The following is a 22,731-nucleotide window of genomic DNA, read 5'->3' on the forward strand; positions in this document are numbered from 1 at the left end:
CCATCAGTCTGGGAATTCATAATTACAGCAAGCAGGCAGGAGCCATTTTGTCGACATTTTGTCGACAAGTCTCGAATCATCTCAGAATCTTGTTTGTGCACCAGAATGGGGGACCTGAAGTCCATCCCCATGCACTGGCTACACAATTAAATGGTTAAGAGAACTGGGGGAATGGGGGAAGGGCACATCTAGGCAGTGCTGAATGGAAAGTGAAAGTAATTTCCTTCCCCCGCCTCTATGCCTAGGCATAGAGGAGGGGCAGGCAATATTTGATTGACAGCTGAAATCTTTAAATGAGTTTACAACAGTTATGAACACTTTTATAAAAAAAGAATTTGGATTTCATATTTAATTTGAAAAGAACTTTTATTATACAGCTTTTTGTGTCTGGGTGACAGGTCCACTTTAAGACTTACAGAATGGAGTTTGTAATATGATATTCTTTCGTGCACAAACCAGATGTCATTAATATCATTATTTAATAGGTGTAACCTGGAGGGACAATAATATCAAGGCAGCATACCAGCCTATCTGTATCTGCAGTATTGTGTCCCGAATTTAATCACATTGTTAACTGATGGGTTTTCATAGCCAATTTTAACAGACTTCAGTAAATGGATCCTTAAGGCACAAACTGCCCATATTGCTTCCAGAACACAGGATATTAGTACTTAGCTGCTCTTACTTTTATATTCAAGGTGGAAGCCAGCTGCTGACACACTAATATCAGAGAAGAAATGCAGGTAGAGATGATTGGAAGTGCTGTTCAATAGTGCAGGAACAGTGGTACCTGGGAATAAAAGTCAGAAAAACATAATGCCAATAGGAACTTGATGGAGGGAGTGTTCACTTTATGCACAGGATCTAATTTATACTGAACAGGGAAACTAGTGTAGGGGTGCTATATGATGCAGATTTTAACCCTGCGCTTTGAAGGAGGTGCTTAGCTCTGGCTTCTGAAAATAAATACTAACAGCAGAATGTAGATGTTTACCAGCGAACCTTTTACTATTTCTAGGGGTGGATAGATGCAAAAATAATTTCTTAAAGGGGAACTCCGGATTCCAAACCAAAATTTGATAAAGAGGCCCACATAACACAGAAACCCCCAATATATCCATCACTAGGGATGTAGCGAACCGCCGCTAATGTGTTCGCGAACGCCGTTCGCGAACACCGGCAAAAAATGCGAACAGTTCACGAACAGTTCGGGAACTTCGAACATCCGAAAATCGTTCGATTCGAACGATCGAAGGATTTTAATCGTTCGATCGAAGGATTTTCGTTCGAATCGAACGATCGAAGCCATTCGATCGAATGATTTCATTCAATCCAATGGCTTCGATCGTTCGATTCGAACGAAAATCCTTCGATTTTAGCGATCGAATGGTCGAATGGTCGAACGATTTTGACGCGAACGCCTATTGGCGAACGTCGCGCGACGTTCGCGAACTTGCGGCGGACGCGAACAGCCGATGTTCGCGCGAACAAGTTCGCCGGCGAACAGTCCGCGACATCCCTATCCATCACAGTTACATGTTTCTTCAAAAAGTATGAATAAATACAAGCTGGTTAACAGTTCTTCTCTTTCTGCTTCATGGCAGGGAAGGAGGGACTAAACACTGTTACAAATTGTAACAACTACTCCACATCTTACAGACAGCATGCAGGAACTACATAACCCAAAATGCATTGCACTGTGATGTTCCATTGCATATTGAAATCATGTGTGCAGGGAATTGTGGGGTTTGGAGAATGCAGGCTGAGGACAGCTGGCAGTTGATACAAAGTAACAGTAGTCAGCCAGCTCAGCAAAGTAGTCAGAGAGATAAGCAGGAGAGCAGCTAGGCTTAGGGAACTGTCAGAAACCATTAAAAATCATGAAAAATCTGCATATTTTCTCAAATGATGTATATTGCAAAGTTGCTTGAAATTATGTTTACTTTTCAAAAAGCTTAAGTTATGTTTTTGCGGAGTTCCCCTTCAAGAAAACTAGCTGAAGTTAAAATGTTCACTGTCTCCACTGTCTGGCGTCTTAAACCTACATGTCACACATGTTCTGCAGTCCAATGTTACATGTATTCTATCTTAACGCCTGTTTAGCCAAGATAGGGTTACAAGCTGACTTCCAGTTCTGCGCACAGAGGAATTCAATATGCCGTCACCTTTTTGCCTTTCTGCTAAGGAGCACTTTGCACCAAAGGGAGGATAAGCCTGACCTACTACTATGAGAATGGGGGGGGGGGAAGGAATTAAGTATTAAAAAATTTTGGTGTTACTGTTCCTTTAATAAGACAGATGTGCATGGTTTGGGCAGGAATTGAAAGACAAAGGCCTAGGCTAATTAGTCTTATTCATTAAAAGTATAGGTTATCAATCTGTAGTTACATAGTTAAATAGTTACATAGTTAAATCGGGTTTGAAAGAAGACAAAGTTCATCAAGTTCAACCCCTCCAAATGAAAACCCAGTATCCACACACACTCCATACTTTCACATAAATTATATTATATGTACCCATATCTATACTAACTATAGAGTTTAGTATCACAATAGCCTTTGATATTATGTCGGTCCAAAAAATCATCCAAGCCGCTCTTAAAGGCATTAACTGAATCAGCCATCACAACATCACCCGGCAGTGCATTCCACAACCTCACTGTCCTGACTGTGAAGAACCCCCTACGTTGCTTCAAATGAAAGTTCTTTTCCTCTAGTCTGAAGGGGTGTCCTCTAATACGGGGATCCACTTTATGGGTAAAAAGGTCCCCTGCTATTTGTCTATAATGTCCTCTAATGTACTTGTAAAGTGTAATCATCAACCCCAACCTTGACAGTCTACCCTCATAATTTACGTCGTCCATCCCTCTAAACAGGTTAGTTGCACGTCTCTGCACTCTCTCCAGCTCATTTATATCCCTCTTAAGGACTGGAGTCCAAAACTGCACTTCATACTCCAGATGAGGCCTTACCAGGGACCTATAAAGAGGCATAATTATGTTTTCATAGTTAATGCCCTTTTTTATGCAAGACAGAACTTTATTTGCTTTAGTAGCCACAGAATGACACTTCCCAGAATTTGACAACTTGTTATCTACAAAAAACCCTAGATCCTTCTAATTTAAGGAAACTTCTAACACACTGCCATTTAGTGTATAACTTGCATTTATATTATTTTTGCCGAAGTGCATAACCTTGCATTTATCAACATTGAACCTCATTTTCCAGTTTGCTGCCCAGTTTCCCAACTTACACAAATCACTCTGCAAAGTGGAGGCATCCTGCATGGAACCTATAGTTCTGCACAATTTAGTATAATCTGCAAAAATAGAAACAGTACTTTCTATGCCCACCTCCAGGTCATTAATAAACAAGTTGAAAAGCAAGGGACCTAGTACAGAGCCCTGCGGTACTCCACTAACAACACTGGTCCAATTAGAAAATGTTCCATTTACCACAACTCATTGTAGTCTATCTTTTAGCCAGTTCTCTATCCAGGTACAAATACTATGTTCCAGGCCAACATTCCTTAATTTAACCAGTAACCTTTTGTGTGGCACTGTAACAAATGCTTTAGCAAAGTCTAAGTAAATCACATCCACTGTCATCCCAGAATCGAGGTCCCTGCTTACCTTCTCATAAAAAGAAATTAAGTTAGTCTGGCAAGATCTATTACGCATAAAACCATGCTGGCACAAACTCATAGTATTATTATTTGCTATAAAGTCCAGTATCTTATCCTTTATCAACCCTTCAAAAAGCTTTCCTACCACTGACATCAGACTAACTGGCCTATAGTTTTGAGGCTGAGAACAGGATCCTACTTTGAATAGAGGCACCACATTAGCAATTCGCCAGTCTCTCGGCACTATACCAGACCTCAATGAATCCTGAAAAATTAAGTAAAGAGGTTTGGCAATCTCAGAACTAAGCTCGCTAAGTAACCTGGGATGAATACCATCTGGTCCCAGACCTTTGTTTATCTTAACATGTTCTAGTCTCTTTTGAATGTCATCATGTGTGAACCATGCATCATTAGTTGTATTACTAGAATTGGGACTATTAAGAAGGAAACCTTCATTAACTGGTTCCTCATTTGTGTAGACAGAAGAAAAATATGAATTCAGAATCTACGCTTTTATTTTGTTTTCATCAACCAGCTGACCCCCCTCTGATACTAAAGGACCCACCCGTTCCTGTTTCATGTTTTTACTATTAACATATTTAAAAAATAATTATGGATTATTTTTACTGCTTGCTGCAATATCCTTTTCCATATCAATTTTAGCTTGCCTTATAGCTTCTTTGCATGATTTATTGGCCTCCTTGTACCTTATAAATGATTTGGCTGTCCCAGCTAACTTGAAAGCCTTAAAAGCACGTCTTTTCTTACCCACCTCAACACCAACGCTTCTATTGAACCAAAAAGGTTTTGCTTTACAACGTCGTTTCTTGGTTACAAGGGGAATATACTGACATGTATATTTATTAAGCAGCATTTTAAAGACTTCCCATTTTTGTTCCGTGTTTAACCCTGTGAAAAGCATTTCCCACGTAATATGTTGCAAAGATGCCCGTCTGAAATTTTGTGTTTTAGTTACTCCCTTATAGAATTGCTTCTGCAATAGAATCTCAAAGGAGACCATGTTATGATCACTATTCCCTAAATGCTCACCCACACAAATGCTAGAGATGAGTTCAGTATTATTAGTTATTACAAGGTCCAAAAGTGAGTTATTCCTAGTAGGTTCTTGAACGAGCTTGAACAAAAATTTGTCATTTAGCATATTCAGCTAATAGTGAATTAGCTATAACTTTGCTATGTTTTAGTTGCTGCAGCAAACCTCATTATTTCTTCCAATTGAAAAATGTGACTTCATGTTTTTCTCCCAAAGCAACTTCACAATAAGAACAACTTGTATGAGCTACTCATGGCTAAGCACTGCAGGCATCCGGTGAAGGTGGAAGCAGGCGCTGACGATGGAGGAAGATTTTTCTTATTCCAAACTATAATTTATCTTTTCTTTAAACATCATATACTATATATATATAGACTCTAGTTGCTCCCTGGGTTAAAATGGCTGCCAGCACAAATCGTTTTTTTAGTATGAAGAGTAATAAAGAGCAGCGAAATAGCATCACAGTGTGACTGGCTTTACAAGTACACATTCCTTTCATATGTAAATTAAGGATAATAAATACATAATATGCCTAGTAAAGGTTAAATCCAGAGGCATAAACAAGATGCCTGGGCATGCTGGAGCTTCAGCAGCTGAGGTCTGGTAGGCCAAAAAAAGAAATCCTCCAAAAAATAATGAAAGCAAAAGGAAGAGAGGAAAATCAGCTGCCATTATTAGACAGGGCAGGAAGCTCCTACAATAGAGCTACTAAGGATATGATCCGTCTTTTTTACCTTTTTAAAATCAACACAAAGCACAGCAATGCACAACAATGTATGAATGGGAAAGAGAAGATGAAAGGATAATGGAAAAGGATTGAAGGTGACAAAAAGAGTAAAAAAGAAAGAAGAAAAGAAAAAGAGGATGAGAAAAGAAATAGAAAGGGCTCCATCCCTGTCAGATGAAAAAAGTACTGTTTAGGGGAGTCCTGCATTAATCAGGTTGTTTTTGCTATATAATTTCTTAATGAAACTGATTATTTTTTAGTACTCAAACCCTGTCTGGCATGGATCTTATTTTGCAACAAGGGGGTTATGTATCCAAGTCCGAATTTATCTCAATATTTTCTGAAAAAAACTCAGACCAAATCCACACCGTTTTTTTTGGGCTTATTTATTAATAAATTTTCCTGAAAATTTCATTTGCGGGAAAAAATTTGAATAAAATGTGAAAATCCGGTTTTCATAATTTTTTTTGGCTTTTTCATCTAATTTTCAATTTTTTTTGGATTTTTCACCCGAAAACTCCAAAAACTTCAGGGTATTGCCAAAAACCCAGCGCACATCAAAAAATAATTGGGACTTCTCCCATTGACTTATATGCAACCTCGACAGGTTTGAGATGCCGGATTTTCAGATTCTGACTTTTCCATCCTCGGGGTTTAATACATTTTGAAAAATTAAAAAAAAAAAATCATAAGTTTTTCGTGATTTTTTCATTGGGAGTTTAGTAAATAACCTCCTAAATGTATTTGAAATGTTTTGGCACCTACTCCTGTGGGGGGTATTTATCAAAGTCCGAATTTATCTCAATATTTTCTGAAAAAAACTCTGACCAAATCCGCACAGGTTTTTTTGGGCTTATTTATTAATACACTTTCCCGAAATTTTTGTTTGCGGAAAAAATCCGGAAAAATCATTAAAAATCAGGTTTTCACGATTTTGTCAGATTTTTCATCCGATTTTCACAAATTTTTCAGATTTTTCACCCGAAAACTCAGAATTTTGCCAGAAAACGGGGTATTGCCAAAATGTGCGGTCCATATTCTGCTTTCTCATATTGCCAAAAACCCAGCGAACATCAAAAAATCATTGGGACCTCTCCGATTGACTTATATGCAACCGAGACTGGTCTGAGATTTTCAGATTCGGACTTTTCCATCTTCGAGGTTTAATAAATTCCAAAAAATGTGTGATTTTTTTTTAAAAGCCCGATTTTATAAAAAAAATCACACATTTTTTGTGATTTTTGCATTCTGAGTTTAGTAAATAATCTCCCTGATTTTGTTAAACCTTACAGGACAAGCCCACAGCCATATAGGTCAGTTTTTGGCTAGGAGGATGTTGTCTATCGCCATCTTCCAGAAGCCAAGAGTCTAAAGAGCAGTAGCCTTTCACATCAGTATTGCTTTTTTAGTAATATGAGGATGCTACAAAAACATGAGGGATTATTAATACTTTGTCAGGGCCACAGATTAGGATATGACCACTTATTAGGCTTGACCATTTAAATAGGTAGTCAACCAAAATAATGTGTTAACAAGTTGCCTGGCCTAGAAGATGCATTTAAAGTTAGGTACAGAAATACCAAACAATTTATTGACACCTGAAAGACCAGAAATCTAATCCTTGACTGCTCTCCAACCAATACATAGCCCCTATCATTTTCATCCAGTCCTTTAAATCATGTATTGATTGGCATAGTTGGCATGGTATGAAGCTTATCTTAGAAATTTCAGTTAACTGCATTGCTTCCTTATTATGAAAATTGCAGTAAACTGCATTGGTTCCTTAATAAGGCTTTTTAGTAAGCTCCTGCATCTGTCCTATTAATCCTGTTAATAGGATAAGCTATTGTTTTTTTTGTTCATTAAATTTCGCCTATTGTAGCAGGCAAACACGGGCATACAACTATTTATGAAAGGGTTGCACCTTTCCTTAGAACTCTTACTAGTAGTGAAAGCAGTGTCCATCATAGTAGCCTTTAACCACTACAAAGCGGTAGCTCAGCACTTCTAGTCTGATGTTGTTAAATTTATTACATCCTGAGATAATGGGCAATATTTTAGGTAAAAAGTCTTCTTCACATATAAACTTCAGTCTTGCATAAAAAAGGGCATTAACTGAAGGTATGAAAACATAATTATGCCTCTTTATAGGTCCCTGGTAAGGCCTCATCTGGAGTATGCAGTGCAGTTTTGGACTCCAGTCCTTAAGAGGGATATAAATGAACTGGAGAAAGTGCAGAGACGTGCAACTAAATTGGTTAGAGGGACGGAAGACTTTAATTATAAGGGGAGACTGTCAAGGTTGGGGTTGTTTGCTCTGGAAAAAAAGCGTCTGCGAGGGGACATGATTACACTTTACAAGTACATTAGAGGACATTATAGACAAATAGCAGGGGACCTTTTTACCCATAAAGTGGATCACCGTACCAGAGGCCACCCCTTTAGACTAGAAGAAAAGAACTTTCATTTGAAGCAACGTAGGGGGTTCTTCACAGTCAGGACAGTGAGGTTGTGGCAGCGCCGATCCGCGCCTTTATGCCGCCTGAGGCGGCCTTCCGTTGCCGCCCTGACCCCTCCTCACGGCGCTCACATTTTCTGCGCAGGAGGGGGTCGGGGCGCTGCACGACGCTAGTGCAGAGAGCGCAATTGCGCTCTCTGCACTAGAAGAGCCGAATTTCCGGGTTGAAAACCGGAAATTCGGCTCTTAGTTACCAGGAGCGGCATTTTTGCCGCCCCTGGTAACCAGGGGGGCGCTGCCGCCTGAGGCGAGTGTCTCAACTCGCCTCATTGGTGGAGCGCCCCTGGGTTGTGGAATGCACTGCCGGGTGATGTTGTGATGGCTGATTCTGTTAAAGGGGTGGTTTACCTTTAAGTAATAATATCCAAGACATAATATCCCAGGCTATTGTGATACTAAGATCTATAGCTAGTGTATGAGTATATATAGTTTATGTGAGTGTATGGAAGGGTCAGTGTGTATGGATGCTAGGTTTCATTTGGAGGGGTTGAACTTGATGGACTTTGTTCTTTTTTCAACCAGATCTAACTATGTAACATGAGTTGCAGAAGTGATACCTCCCAAACTTGAGAAAGAGGTATAAAAAGACATATTAACTCCAGACGTGCCAGTACAAGCACTAAATACAATGGATACAGGGCATCGCAAAACCAAGATGTCCCAGCATAATCACGAAATAAAATGGATAAAGAACATATTTATCCCAGACATATCAGTATAATCACTGAATAAAATGGATAAAGGACAAATTAACCCCCAGACGTGCCATTATAATCATTGAATAAAATGGATGAAGGGCATATTAACCCAAGATGTGATAGTAAAATCCCTAAGTATGATGGATAAAGGACATATCTATCCCAGATGTGCCAGTATAATCAATAAATAAAATGGATATTAACCTCAGATGCGCTAGTATAATTACTACAGAAAATGAATAATCTGCATATTAACCACAGATTTTCCATTGTCTCTAGAAATGGCCACTGAGCACTACATTAACTCCACACCAGCCAGTAAGTTCAATGCAGAAAAGGATAGATTGAAAGCATTACCTCACCTACACTTCCACGAGCAGACTAGTTCTTCATTTCACTTCTTTCAATTGAGTGCCTACAGCATATAAAGGGTTCCCTTGCATCTGTGTATGTGGCGCCTTGCATATTAGGTAGTAAGGTACACACATCCATCAGATTGGCTCATGATGCTTGTGTGCACACAATAAAGCTCTGTGAGTATATTGTTTTTAAATTCTGCAAATATTTTTATTGCTATATATTTTTACTTCTAGCTCTTTGCCTACATATAGTAAATATGCTTTTAGATCATACCTGCAAATGAATTGATGTTAAAGATGTAATTGTATATCTAGTCTACATCAGAAGGCTTTAAAAGAAAAACTATATATTATTCATAAGTAGGATTTATATTCCTTTATAATCCTTTTCTTGTTGGAAATTTTTTTATTGTCTTTCAAAGAATACTTTTTTCTATATTTTAAGCTAGAGGCTTGCTTTCTAAACATATTATTTTAAGCTAGAGGCTTGCTATGTTTTAACCATAATACAACATAAAGTGAAAAAAGGGCCTATACAGGAGCTATTTAGTGAATGTGTTGTGGGGAGCAACAGTGCATTCAGACAGGAGATGACCCTGCTCTTAGAAACCTTTCAGTTAAATGTTATTTAGCTGGTGCAACATTAAGGGGGTTTTCATTTTTATTTATCAAAATCTGAATTTATCCCAGAATTTTCTGAAATATACTCCGCACAGATTATTTCCCATTATTTATCAATACATTTTCCTGAAAAATTTGTTCATGGAAAAAATTGTAAAATTCCCCTGAAAATTCGAATCATCTGAATTTTTCAGATTTTCCGCCCTGAAAACCACAAAATCTTCGGATTCTTGCACAAAACCCAACGCAGATCAAGATATCTTCGGGACTTCTCCCATTGACTTAATATACACAACCTCGGCAGGTCTGAGATGCTTGATTTTTGGATTCAGAATTTCCATAATAAATCCCAAAAAAATGTAGGTTTTTTTTTCCACTAAATGAGTTTTTGGCATTTGGACTTTAATAAATAACCCCCTGAGTGTTTGTAACTGCAGAGTGCAAAATAAACTCTCAACTTGATTTAGAATGGTTCATGTTGCTAGTATGGTGCATCTAACCAGGCAATTCAATCAATATAGCAGCAGAAATGGTATAAAATAATAGAAAAAACTACATGGCCCTACCTCTAAAAAACGATTCCATATTCTCTCAAATGGGAGAAATTAAGCAACATAACTTTCTCTTTATACACAGGTGCATCTTCAACTAGGTATTTAAAGAAATACAGATTGCATAGAAGCTTGTGAGCCTATAGGTTGTCAGTCATGTTCTAAGTGCCTGGATCTTGCAAGTAAAACAACTTGCTTACCGGGGAATTCTCATCAATGTCAAGGATGGACATTTTTTCATGTTAGAACACTCAAAAGATTCCAGAGTGGGCAGTTGACTTTGCTCTTTATTTAAACACTGTGGGGAAATTGTCACTTGAGGACATACTGTGTCACAGGTCCAGTAAAAGGAACATTGTCTTTACTTTAGTAGTACTAACATCTTTCATCTTCATGGCTGTCTTTATATTATTATTTATATTATATTTGTATTTTCCAAATGCTAAAAGTATTTCAAGACTTTAAAAAAGGAAATGCCACCACTACAGCTACTGTAGAGCTACAGTCCCCATTATATACTAGGTGACTGGGCTTGTGGATTGTTTTTTTTCTGTAATTGTCAACAGCTGAATTGCCTGTTAGATGGATTTAAAACTTTTCCCATTAGTGAATGATAGAAAAGATATATGTTAAAGGACAGTACCTGAGAAGCTGCCCAGCATGGTGGCAGTATTGTCTGCACCATCAAAAACCTCCAGTGAATCCCAGTTCTGTTCTGTGACAAAGCTGATCACCTGGATCTATGGAGGAAGCAGAGAAAGTTTAGATTTTAGATGTATTTGTACTTAAGACCTAGGACACACAAGAGAAACTGCTTGGAACATTGCAGTAGATTTGAGGTCATGACTAAATACACAGACCACCACAAAGGCACACATGCTGTTTGTGCTTAGATCAAGAACAGCGGGGAACCTGGCTAACAAGGTCTTACATAAACTATAGGAAAAAACCCCCAAAGGTATCAGGTCACGTTTGCTCAGCCTGGATATAAAGACTGGCCAAGATAAATTTAAGTCAAGGACAAATACTGCACACAGCAAGGGTTTCTAGCAACTAGTGGAAAGTTTAAAAATGTTATCATAAAGAACAATCGCTCTACATTTAGGCATAAAATCAGAATAAGGTACTGTAAATGGAAATGTGCTAGTAAATTACATTGAGTTGATAAATATTGCTCTTAAGCAGACACAATGGGGGTTATTTATCAAAGTCCGAATTTATCTCGATATTTTCTGAAAAAAAATCCGCACGAAAAATCTCCCGAAAATTTGTTTGCGGGAAAAAAATCCGAAAAAATCTGATTTTCATGATTTGACTTATATGCAACCTCAACAGGTCTGAGATGCTGGATTTTTAGATTCTGACTTTTTTCCCATCCTCTGGGTTTTATAAATTCCGAAAAAATCTTGATTTTTTAAGAGTCAGATTTTATATAAAAAAAAAATCAGCAAATTTTTTTAGTAAATAACCCCCAATGTGTCCTGGGTTCATGTCAAACTCTCACCACTGGGGCAAAAATATACATTTTCCACTTTTGTAGAGTGGGATTCTTTAAAATTGCTTCAGAAGGCTTTCAGATAGTAACGAGAGAATTTTTTTCGCCACGTTTCGCTGTGAAAATTACTCCCATAGACTCAAATGAAAAAGATGAAAAAAAGTGTCTCTGGTGTTTTAGTCTGGCAGTGATCCATGCACAGATTCTAAACTTTTACAATTTGCTACATTTAGTTGCTATATTTTTATTGCTATATTTCTCAGCAGTATCTTTGGAATATTATCAACTGTTGTATCAATTGTAACTGCTGCCTTTACTGAAACGCAGGGATTCTGCTCACAAAGATAACAAATGGATCAACTAAATGTATCAATTTAGATCAGTTACAGAGACGGCAACCCCCCTCCCAGACCTGCGTTGAAAAACATACTAAGGTTAAAAATAAAACCTTCCACTTCGATATTAGAAAAACAGCCACAAATAGAAAGTAACTGGAAAAAGTCTTTATTTCTGGCGAAATAAACAACTGAACTGAAAAAGTGTTTGGAGGTGAAGAACCCCTTTAAAAAATAACAAGTAATTTCCAAAATTGGCTGCAGTTAAGTGAGAATATTCACCTTATATTCACCTCATGCTAGTCTAGCAGCCTGGGTATTTAAGTCCTCTCCAGAACTACCTCGCAATGCCAGAGCACACAGAAATTGGTGCCTTTCTGAACAAACCCCTGGCGTATGCTAGAGAGTCCATTAAACAGAACTTCAGTTAAAAAATAAAACATAAATACTGCTAAGCGGTGTTGTTAGTGCCAACATTTTCAAACTAATGAATGTCCATACACCCTTACTAGGTAGGGGGACTGCTCTTTCAATTTGCAGGCTGGCCAAATGAGGCAAGGAGCTTAATGACACGTTTCCTGCGAAAGGTTATGCAACAGAAAGATATAAAGCTAGTCAACAACAGCAACACTGGCAATTACGCATGATCACATTTCAACGGATGATTGTGAAATAATTCTGTTAAATAAAGAGTCTTAATTGCCAAATGTAGCATGTAGCAATTGCAAGTGAAAGCGCCCTTAACTTATTTAATAGCCATCGCCTACAATTTTATACGTGTAATATTACTGGCAAGTACAAAAGGAATTCTTTTTCTGGGAACAGGGAGAAGAAGTTTACAAGCTTTATCATTTTAGAAATCTAATAAGAATAGTTGTTCCTTTCTAAAGGTTGATGTTTGAACAAAGCGTGGTGCATATTGACATAAATTAATGTTAGAATCACCTGTATCAATGCTACCAAAAAATATCAATATTATTGTATTCCTCTGGTGAAACAGAACTCTTTTAAAATGAACAATAGGTTTAAAAATCCTGGACAAGATGGTTGTTCATTTTATCTGTCTGAGAGCTCTTGAGGACTGCAGTTGGGTTGGAGGCCGGGTCATCCTCAGAACAAAAGATTAAATAAGACTTATGTCACATACATTTCCTCTGCAAAGAACTACAGTCTTCCTGGCTGTGTAAAAAGCTTGCTCTATTCTTTCACCTCAGTCCTGTTTCTTCAGATCAACATTTTGATAGCATGTAGGATTCTTATATTCCCTCACTGGAAGAAAGCCATAATCCCTGAGGGACATGTGTAGTGTTTAGAAAAAAGGAACTATGCTAAATCTTTTTTTTTTTTTTTTTTTATTCCTGACATTTAGGATAGTCCTTATTTGTAGCACTAACCTACTTAAGAATTCTGCCATGTTTAACAAATACAATCAAAATATTAATATGCCAGTTAGGAAATGAAAAAAAGCCTGAATCCACTGAATTCCCATAGAAATCATAACTGCTATAATAACAGTAATACCAGTAATAGGAAGAGAGGGAAAGTCTCTAACGTAAGACCATTTCCCATAACGGCTTCATTAAAAACGAGTCCCGAATGATCTCTGACATGAGAGGAATCAATCTAAACATGTTTTGCTAAATAGTTTTATTTTGGTGGTATCTAAAATGAACAAGATATTATTTTCCATGGGGTGCTTATGGGAGTAACTGGAGGCCTTCGGTACCATGGTTACTTCTGAACAGATGTAAAATGAGATTTTATGCAGTTGCAGTATGGCGTCCCAACAAACAACTCACTTGTAAAACCGAATCATGTGACTGTCTAGAGCAGACAAATATGTCTTTACATAGATAGCAGTGTTGTTGGATGATGTGGCTATTTTAATTTTAATACTTCGGTATATTTTCCTCATACAATTCCTACCTGGATCCCTGCTCCTTCTGGGACTGTAATTTTCCACACACAGTTAAGGCTGTTTAAATAAGGTTCCGGAAACCCAGGAGACAGAATTGTTCCCTTGCGCTCAGTCAGATTTCCACCACAAGGCACTGCAAATTGATAAAGGACAAGTGTTAGGGATGGTCACAGAGCGATGATAGATGCAGGGTGTTTTTTTTACCACTTAATTACTGGTGGTGGAAGTGCAATTTGTTATCCACCCAGTGAATATAAATCCTAAATTAGCATCAGACTGCAGTTCTTCTTCACTGAAAACTGCACTGGGCTAGATTATTATTTTAGAGAGCTCCATGTTTCAATCTTGCTTCCGGTCCCTGGGATCCCTAGTGCTGCCCTGGGCATTGTAAGCAAAATTGTGACTTGGAAACTGAAAGCAAGATGGAGGTGCAGCATTCGTTACAATAGTACCTTAAGCTGGTGATTTTTTTCAGCAGTGAGGAGCACCTCCTGTGGTCTGAAGTTAGTAATTATACAAACTGGCACACCCAGCCTTTCCTTCTTCTTTAAATTGATGTCCAACTGCAGTATTTGAAATTGAAGCTTGAACTGTTTTATGTACAGTTATGCACAGTTGCACAAAGTGTTTGCTCTATTTATTTAACAACCAGCAGTTTGCTTTTCTGGCCAACTACAGTTTAAACAATGAAAGCAAGCGTCCTATTGGTTTCTATTGGTTTACTCTACAATAAAATGTGAAGTTAGTATTAGACAACATATTTACAATATTGTGGTAAATAATATGTATACAGTAGTGTATCTTAAGAGGAAACAGGCAATTATTTATTTCCATATATGTTCCGAAAAAGATACTTAATTCTACACATACTTAACAATGCTTACTAGACAGAGCTACTCTTGAGGATACTTGATTAACAGGTTAATTAGATTGTGTGCTGAAAAACAAAGACTGGTGCACAAAAGCAATTTCCCAATAGTCATATTTAGCAACAGTCTATTTTATCTTGGGCCGATAATTTATTGAACCATCTGTACAAGCTTATTGTTTCACATCTTGGCTTCATAACACACAAGAATTGGTGATTTTACTAACTAGAAAGTTGTCACTTCACTTGATTGTTTGGGATAAATATTCACAGGAAAGCAAAATAAAGACATCTACCATAAATCAACATTAAATGAAGAAGCCATTGCCAAGAACTCTAAATAATAACAATACACAGAACTGTGAGCAATCATTGTACATCAAGTCAGTGAGCAATAGCCATCTAGCCATTGTTACATACCTACACATGAAGGTACAGAGGTGTTCCACTGTGCCAAGGCTCCCATAACTGCCTGGCACTCAATGTTTCTGGACCCTTGAAGAGCATACCCAGGAAAGCATTCAAAGCGTACAATTGCTCCTACAGAGAAATCATTGCCAAGTCGTCTGCCATATTTTGGCTCTGGAATTGAACTACACTGAGTAGCACTGGTACAAGGTACAGCTAGGAAAAAAGGGATAAAGAAAGTTTAAAGGGGTAGAGAAAATGGAATCTAAATAAGAAGGGCTGCTAAGGCAGTGAAAACTGAGCTCTGTAGCCTGCCATCACGTTTGCACTTTCCTTTAAATTGGTTGGGAAAGTCTGAACTAGTGCACTAACCCATGGCAATCAATCAAGATTTTGCTTACTGTTCTACCGAGCGCTGGCGAAATAAAACTAATGATAATTGTTTACATTGGGTTACTGCGTAGGTGGACATTTATTTAGTCTTAGTAAATGAGACAACCGAGTCTTTAGAGCAGTGACCCCCAACCAGTAGTTTGTGAGCAACATGTTGCTCTCCAACCTCTTGGATATTGCTCTCAGTGGCCTCAAAGTAGGTAAATATTTTTGAATTCCAGGCTTGGAGGCAAGTTTTGGTTGTATAAAAACCAGGTGTATTAACAAACAGAGCCTCAATGTAGCTTGACAATCCACATAGGGGCTAAATGGCCTATCACAGTACTTATTTGGCACCCCAAGAACATTTTTCATGCTACTGTTGCTCCCCAACTCCTTTTACTTCTGAATGTTGTTCACAGGTTCAAAAGGTTGGGGATACCTGCTTTAGAGTATGGAAGAGCACACTCCATTTATAGACTGCAAGGGCTCAGTCTCTGACCTCTGCAACAACTTTTTGGTTGAAATCCAGGAAGCTAGACAGCACATTCCTGATAAATCCCATACAGTATTCTATTAGCAACCACTAATCAAATTAGTTAATGGACCATTAAATCTTAATTCTAAGCTCACTATATGAAATATTTTGGTGGACCTGTGGTATAACTAGAACTGATTAAGCCTTGCAGCGTTTCAAAGCACCCAGAACTCCAGGAAGAACTCCAGGAAGAACACCAGCTTTTAAAAGCATGTATTGAAATGTACAACTGCATGCCCTCTACATTACTGGGCCTTACCAGTGTTCTAAAGTCTGCTACCCTAGTAGCATGCTTCATTGATTTGTATGCCATACAGCCATGCACTCACTTAAATAAAGAAAAAATTACAAATAAATGTAACATGTAAACTTCCTTTGCCAAGGAACCCAACAGAAAACAAAATTAATGCAAAGCTTACTTACAAACAAACTTATAAACAAATCCTTTAAATACACTAGGGTCCGTGTCCAAATAGTGATGAACAAATCTGTATCTCAAAAAATTGGAATTAGATGGACAATTATTTTACTTCAAAATATATTTTGTAGTATATATATATCTGTTGGTGGGTTTTTGTGGCAAATTCTTTTGCAATGACTTTTTCTACTCAGAATACATTGGAGTATATGGGGGTTTTTTTTTGCACAAAATACATTGGGGTCTATGAGCATTTTGTTGCTGCCTTTTTAGATAGCGACATTTTGCAGCAGTTTCATAATATTAATAGTTCTCCATACCTGCAAAAAAACTGTGCTCTTCACTATTTACAAAGCCAAGCACAAGTGCAAAGCTAAAAAAAGTGAGCGTCTCTATACTTGCACCCAGTGCCAAAATGCTAATTGTTTCTGCTTTCTTGAATAAGGCGCAAGGTGCAAAGTAAGGGTGCATGGTTGAAAGTCAACACTGGAATTAAGGGCATAAGTAGAATTTTCTGGACCTTAATCAAAATCTTTTTTTAGAACGCCCCAAAAAATTCAAGGAGCCAACTCTTTGGCCCCCGAATTGCCATATGACCTGCTGCCCCTGTATTTAAATATATAAAATATCACTATTTATAGAGAGAGTTAGAAGTACACAAAGGAAAACTGGGCCATGTCTTGTGATCACATCCAGTGCAATTTAACAGCTCAACACATTTGTCATTCAAAAGTTCCAGCTTGTGGCTGTATGCCAGCTCTGTCAATGCCATTTTAAACTTTCCCTCACTACTATTCCCACTTTTGAATCCCAATCTTTCACAAACCTAAATCACCAGATTTGGTTGAGTAACACTGTGAGATTAATTCAATACTTGGACAGGACATTACATTTTTTCAAACCTACCTTGGTAGACAAAATGAAATCCTTTGGCTGTTGCTTGCCCCTTGGCACTGAACTTAATTAAAATCTGGTTTGAAGTTGCAAGAGGTAGAGATTCACCTGCAAGAGCAGAGCACATGTGTCACAGAGCGGTGAGACCTGCCTCTAGCAGATAACCTGCCGAGGGACTTCCAAAGGGAGCATGCTGATCTGATCACAGTGTGTGAGATGGAACGTTCTCAGTGCAGTCTGTTTAACACTGTTCAGCACTGGGACATTGCACTTATTTCTCTGGCTGGAGAGGCAACTAAACAGATAAGGGAAATTAACTTGTGTGTGCACAGCTGCCGAAGTAGAAGGCAATATTTCAAGGGATTAACTAAAGCACAAAAACAGAGAGAATATAGCACAAAATAAACAAATCAAAAGTTGCAATGAATTGAATTGAATTATAAAAGTCATCTTCCCAATGCCTTATGTACATGTGCAAGTAACCTGCACCATTTTATAGCACTCTTGTAGCACTTTTTTTGCTTCTCCTTAACAACTTCTAGCATTCACTGGCACAGTCTAACTGGGGATTGAAGTTCTGCAACACTTTTAGGACCCAAGGCTAACTAAAATCGTTATAGTTCCACTGTAAGTGCTAGTGATTATGTTCTCTTTCCACTTATGGTACATGAAATACTTGATATAATATCATAATAATAGTGCACACATGTAACAAAATCTGGGGAGGCTCTTTTGGAATCAATTTCACCTTTATTATGATTTTATGATGCCTCTTTGTCTTTGACAGAGAAGCTTTTGATCTATGATTCATTGTATTATTTCACTGTGGGAAATGCCTGAGGCGCCATAAGTGAAAAGCCTTGTCTGTTAGCCAGAGCGTGCATGGTTTTCAATATTTGTAATCTGTTCCATCAGATCCATCATATTCAGGTCTAAAAAACCTATTTAACATGTAAAGACATATTTTACCTGCCCCACATTTCCACCTATCCACAATGTCACATTAGCTATTTACCTGTATGTGACCCAGAGAGTGAACTGAGTAGCCTTGACTGGTCATCAGGCCCATCATGTACCTCAACGACATCATTCAGTGCAGTCTGAAAAAATGTGAACTGTCCAAAGACCACTGGTAAAACAGAGAGGGAGAGGCAGATACAGAAAACATATTAATTAACAAAGAATTAGGCACCAAAACAAAAAGGCAGACACCGAGCAAACCAACTACACAGCCAGAATTCACCCTGTAACATAGCAGGTCTGAGGTGCAAACTCCCTGAAATATTTCAAAAACAACGAACATATAATGAAAATATTATGACATAAGACATTGCCCAAGAAAGGTAACAGAAACTACACTATATATTTAAAGGCCTGTGTACTATTTTCCCAACAAATGATAATATGACAACACAATAAGTTTGCCACTCATACCATAATCTTTTGGAACCACAATGAAATAAGAACAGCTCTGTCCAGTGGTGTAGTTGCGAGGGTAGTTAGGAGACAAAATGACTCCTTCTTGACTGACATATCTCCCTCCACATGGAGCTAGAATAAGCAGGGAGAAAAAATAGAAAATCTATTAAAGTGAAAGTGCACCCTTGAAACTAGATCCTGAAACCTCTCAGCTTTTTAAATTGCATCTCTATACTCATGAGACTCAATCTGATTCTATAATCTTAGTATAGGGACGTTTCCCATTCATGTCCTATTCCCGAGGCTCAAACTTATTAGAAGGAAGGGCCCAGACTGTGTGAGGAAGAGTAGGCAGGAAATAGCAAGGTGGGGGCAATTAGAAATTAAGGGTAAGCCAGCTAGCGAGGAAGGGATGGATCAGGAGGAGGTGATAGTGAGATAGAGGGAGAGCAGGGAGGAAGTACCTGCCTTTTCCTGTTGGAGCATTGCGACGAGCCACATACCGCCCGTTAAGTGTGTTAAGTTATGGTGGAGGATGGAGTTTGATATGGATTTTTGGAGTTGTTTGTCACAGCTTTGGTGCAATGCTTTCCAGAGTAGGGGGCTTATGCCCCCAGTTTTAGGCACAAGTGTGTCAGGTTGATTATGGTCTCCACAGACAAGGGTCCCAGGACAGTGGTTTTATTGTTTTCTGCTCCTACTTGCCTACCTATTACTCTCATGACAGGTGGCCAGCATGGCAGGTTGCGCAGTTGGTGGTGTCTTTCAGAGGGCAAGCATTTCACTTGGAGGTGTATAATTGTTATGCATAAAGTTCATGTATGTTAGAATACTGTTATTCTAATATTGCTATTCAGTAAAATGCAATGTTTAATAACAATTTTGTCAATAAAGCTGTGGCCTGTTTCATCCCAACCTGGCTGTCGTTATTGTCTGTGGATGTTGGTGAATGAATCAGTAAAAAAAAGATCAGTCTACCAGCTTGACGCTGAACAGTCATGTCTAGCTATCTGTCTCTTTATATCTATTGTCTATCCACAAAATCTCTCTATATATCATCTATCTATCATCTATCTATCTATCTATCTATCTATCTATCATCTATTTATCTATCTATCTATCTATCTATCTATCTATCTATCATCTATCTATCTATCATCTATCTATCATCTATCTATCAGATCAATGATGTCATCATATACATTTTACCAAAACTGCATACCCGGGCCATTATCAGAACGGACCCTATTGCGGTTAAAGCATAACAAAGCAAATCTATGACTAAAGGTACATTATGTTTACAGTACATTACATTCTTCAATAGACATTGCATACTCTCTTTCGTTTATTCTCTAGTTTATTAATCTCTTATTAATAAACTCCCATTTATTGCCTGATTATTTAACCTATACCTGTACAAGAAGGGCTTGGGTGATTCCAGATTGGTTTGCTATCTTCTCCCATGATGCAGGTAAGTGTAGATGTCCCCTGAATTTCATAGCCACTTTCACAGTAATAAGTAATGGCGGATCCTAGCTTCAAGTCATTTCCAACTCTTGTGCCATTTTTAATTGTCCCTGGGTCAAAGCAAGACTCCCTGGGGTTTTCTAAAAAAAAATGAACACAAAGAAAATGTTCCAAACTTGCACTTTAAACAAAACTCTCAGAAAGGGTACTAAAAGAAGACTAGCAGGAAATCAGACATACCACAAAAAAATAACACCTATTTACATTTTAGGTTTGGATTTGGTTTAAGCAATTGTGGTAACCTTTGGTATAATGACTTAAAGAATACAACTAGCCAATAGCAAAGAGAGAATAAATGAGTTGGGAATCATGAAAGCACATAAATATTTACAAGTATTTGAAGTACAGTACCTGTATATTTGGATCTTATACACACACATATATAATAAATTAAACATAATTTGCTCAGGTGCAATAACCCACAGCAACCAATAGGATGTTTTCTGTTAAACTGGGGGTGAATTCATGCTACCTGCTGATTGGTAGCTATGGGTTAGTTGGGGTTGGTTGAGTTTGTGAGGTTTGCAAGATTTTTTCTACCTCGAATAAACTCACAACTCGAATGTTTGCATTTTTGTGAAAAAACCCTAATGTAAAAAACTCAATTGAATGCATGGTTAAAGGGACCTCTGCCTTTGACTTCTACATGACCTCAACAGGTTTTAGATGGAGTATTTTCATCTTCAGGCTTTTAGCAGCTTCAGGGCACAATAAATAACAAAAAATGTGTTTATGTATTTTTTATTATTTAAAATACATTAAACTGATCGAAATGCTAACTGGCAGCTATAGACGAGTAATTTTTTATGTAGTAACTCAGGTTAACTTTAAGGACACCATGGACAAAGTGCAAAGCAACCCTGGAAAAGTTTTTTATACAAATAAATAACTAGCTTATTAATAATAAGTTTTGCAACATTAGTAATTTAAAAACACATTGGGTAAATATAGGTATGGTATCTGTTATCTGGGAACCCATTATCCAGAATGCTCAGAATTGTGGTAAGACCATCTCCCATCGACTCCATGTGAAAGAAATAATTTAATTTAATTTTTAAAATGATTTTTACTTTGTCTCTGTAATAATAAAACAGTACCATGTATTTGATCCCAGTTGAGATATAATTAACACCCTATTGGAGGCAAAACAATCTTATTGGGTTTATTTAATGTTTCAATTTATTAATCTAGCTAACTTTAGGTATAGAGATCCAAATTATGGAAAGATCTTTTATCAGGAAACCCCAGGCCAAAAGCATTCTGGATAACAGCTCCCATACCTATATTAAAGATTTTACTAGTAAACCCAGAAGGATTTCCATCGGTTATTTTTTTTTCCTGTTTAAACAGTAAGGAAAATTTTATCTATGAAAACATTTATCAGAATACTTTCAACTGCTTTGAACAGTTGAACACATTCATTTCTATGGGGTTTAGTACTCAGCACAGCTCAGCTCATATGTCTGGCAAGAAATCTTGTAATATAATATATAGAAAACATGGGAAATTGCAGTTTTGGACTGTTTTTATTAGATCTCTTGGGTATTTCTGATGTATTTAAGGTTTTAATGTAGAAATGCTAATGATAAAACATGCACCTATACTTGTATTCAAATATATAAATATTTATTGTGTGAAAATCGAAGTCTATTATGTTATAGATTATAAATTACAAGCTTTGATAGTTCTACTGTCATGGTTAAAATATGTCCCTTTATAGTCATATCCACCTTGTAAACACTGTCCTCTGCTAGTATGAGTTAATGAATTCCTAAGTTCTATCAGATTTACTGAAATAAAGCAATAAAAACACAACAGGTCAAGGATGGAAGTACCAGAATATATATTTTCACTTGACCCCAAGCCTGTATTAAGTCAGGAAATACAGTGGTCTTTCTCTAATGATTTTTAACGTAGAAAAAATATATCCCCTCATATATCCCCTCTGTCCATCCTGGTTATTATAATCAATAATGGAGGGGTTGAATGCAATATACCTGTCCTGGTATTAGTGCAATTCAAAGTCAGTCACTGCTATAGGTATTCATGGGTGGGATCTGGGAATGAGAGGAAGAGCAGTGGTATAGAATCTGGATGGAACAATGTAACAACAGAGGTAAAGGTTAAACCGACATGAGATTCAAAAGAGTAACGTGGTAAGTGACATTTTATTTCCCTATGGGCTAAAAAAGCAATTTCATGAGACAGGTGACTGAAATATAATTCCAACAATGAGGCTGCTTTTCATTCATAAAAAGGCCAAACAACGTGGATTTGCTGGGTTGAAAGGAATATTTACTGAATATGTAACACTATTAGCATCGGGATGAGTAGTCCAGTCAAAAGTGAAAAGAACTCCTTGGCCGGATTTACATATCGTCGCCCCT

At 37.6% G+C, this 22,731-nt stretch overlaps 1 protein-coding gene across 3 annotated transcripts in view; it reads right to left on the reverse strand.

The window, feature by feature from the left end:
- Nucleotides 1-22,731, reverse strand: part of LOC108708254 (CUB and sushi domain-containing protein 2-like) — a 591,784-nt gene that overhangs the window by 62,427 nt on the left and 506,626 nt on the right. For all 3 annotated transcript variants that reach the window (XM_041582174.1, XM_041582173.1, XM_018246760.2), the window contains 8 exons: nucleotides 20,230-20,424; nucleotides 18,833-18,949; nucleotides 18,414-18,527; nucleotides 17,411-17,506; nucleotides 15,189-15,392; nucleotides 13,909-14,033; nucleotides 10,796-10,892; nucleotides 686-790 (listed from right to left, as the gene is read on the reverse strand). In XM_041582174.1, coding sequence (XP_041438108.1) covers nucleotides 686-790; nucleotides 10,796-10,892; nucleotides 13,909-14,033; nucleotides 15,189-15,392; nucleotides 17,411-17,506; nucleotides 18,414-18,527; nucleotides 18,833-18,949; nucleotides 20,230-20,424 — 1,053 coding nt within the window. The remainder of the gene's footprint in view (nucleotides 1-685; nucleotides 791-10,795; nucleotides 10,893-13,908; nucleotides 14,034-15,188; nucleotides 15,393-17,410; nucleotides 17,507-18,413; nucleotides 18,528-18,832; nucleotides 18,950-20,229; nucleotides 20,425-22,731) is intronic.

Source organism: Xenopus laevis, chromosome 2L (assembly GCF_017654675.1).
Source record: "Xenopus laevis strain J_2021 chromosome 2L, Xenopus_laevis_v10.1, whole genome shotgun sequence".
Taxonomy (NCBI): Eukaryota; Metazoa; Chordata; class Amphibia; order Anura; family Pipidae; genus Xenopus; species Xenopus laevis.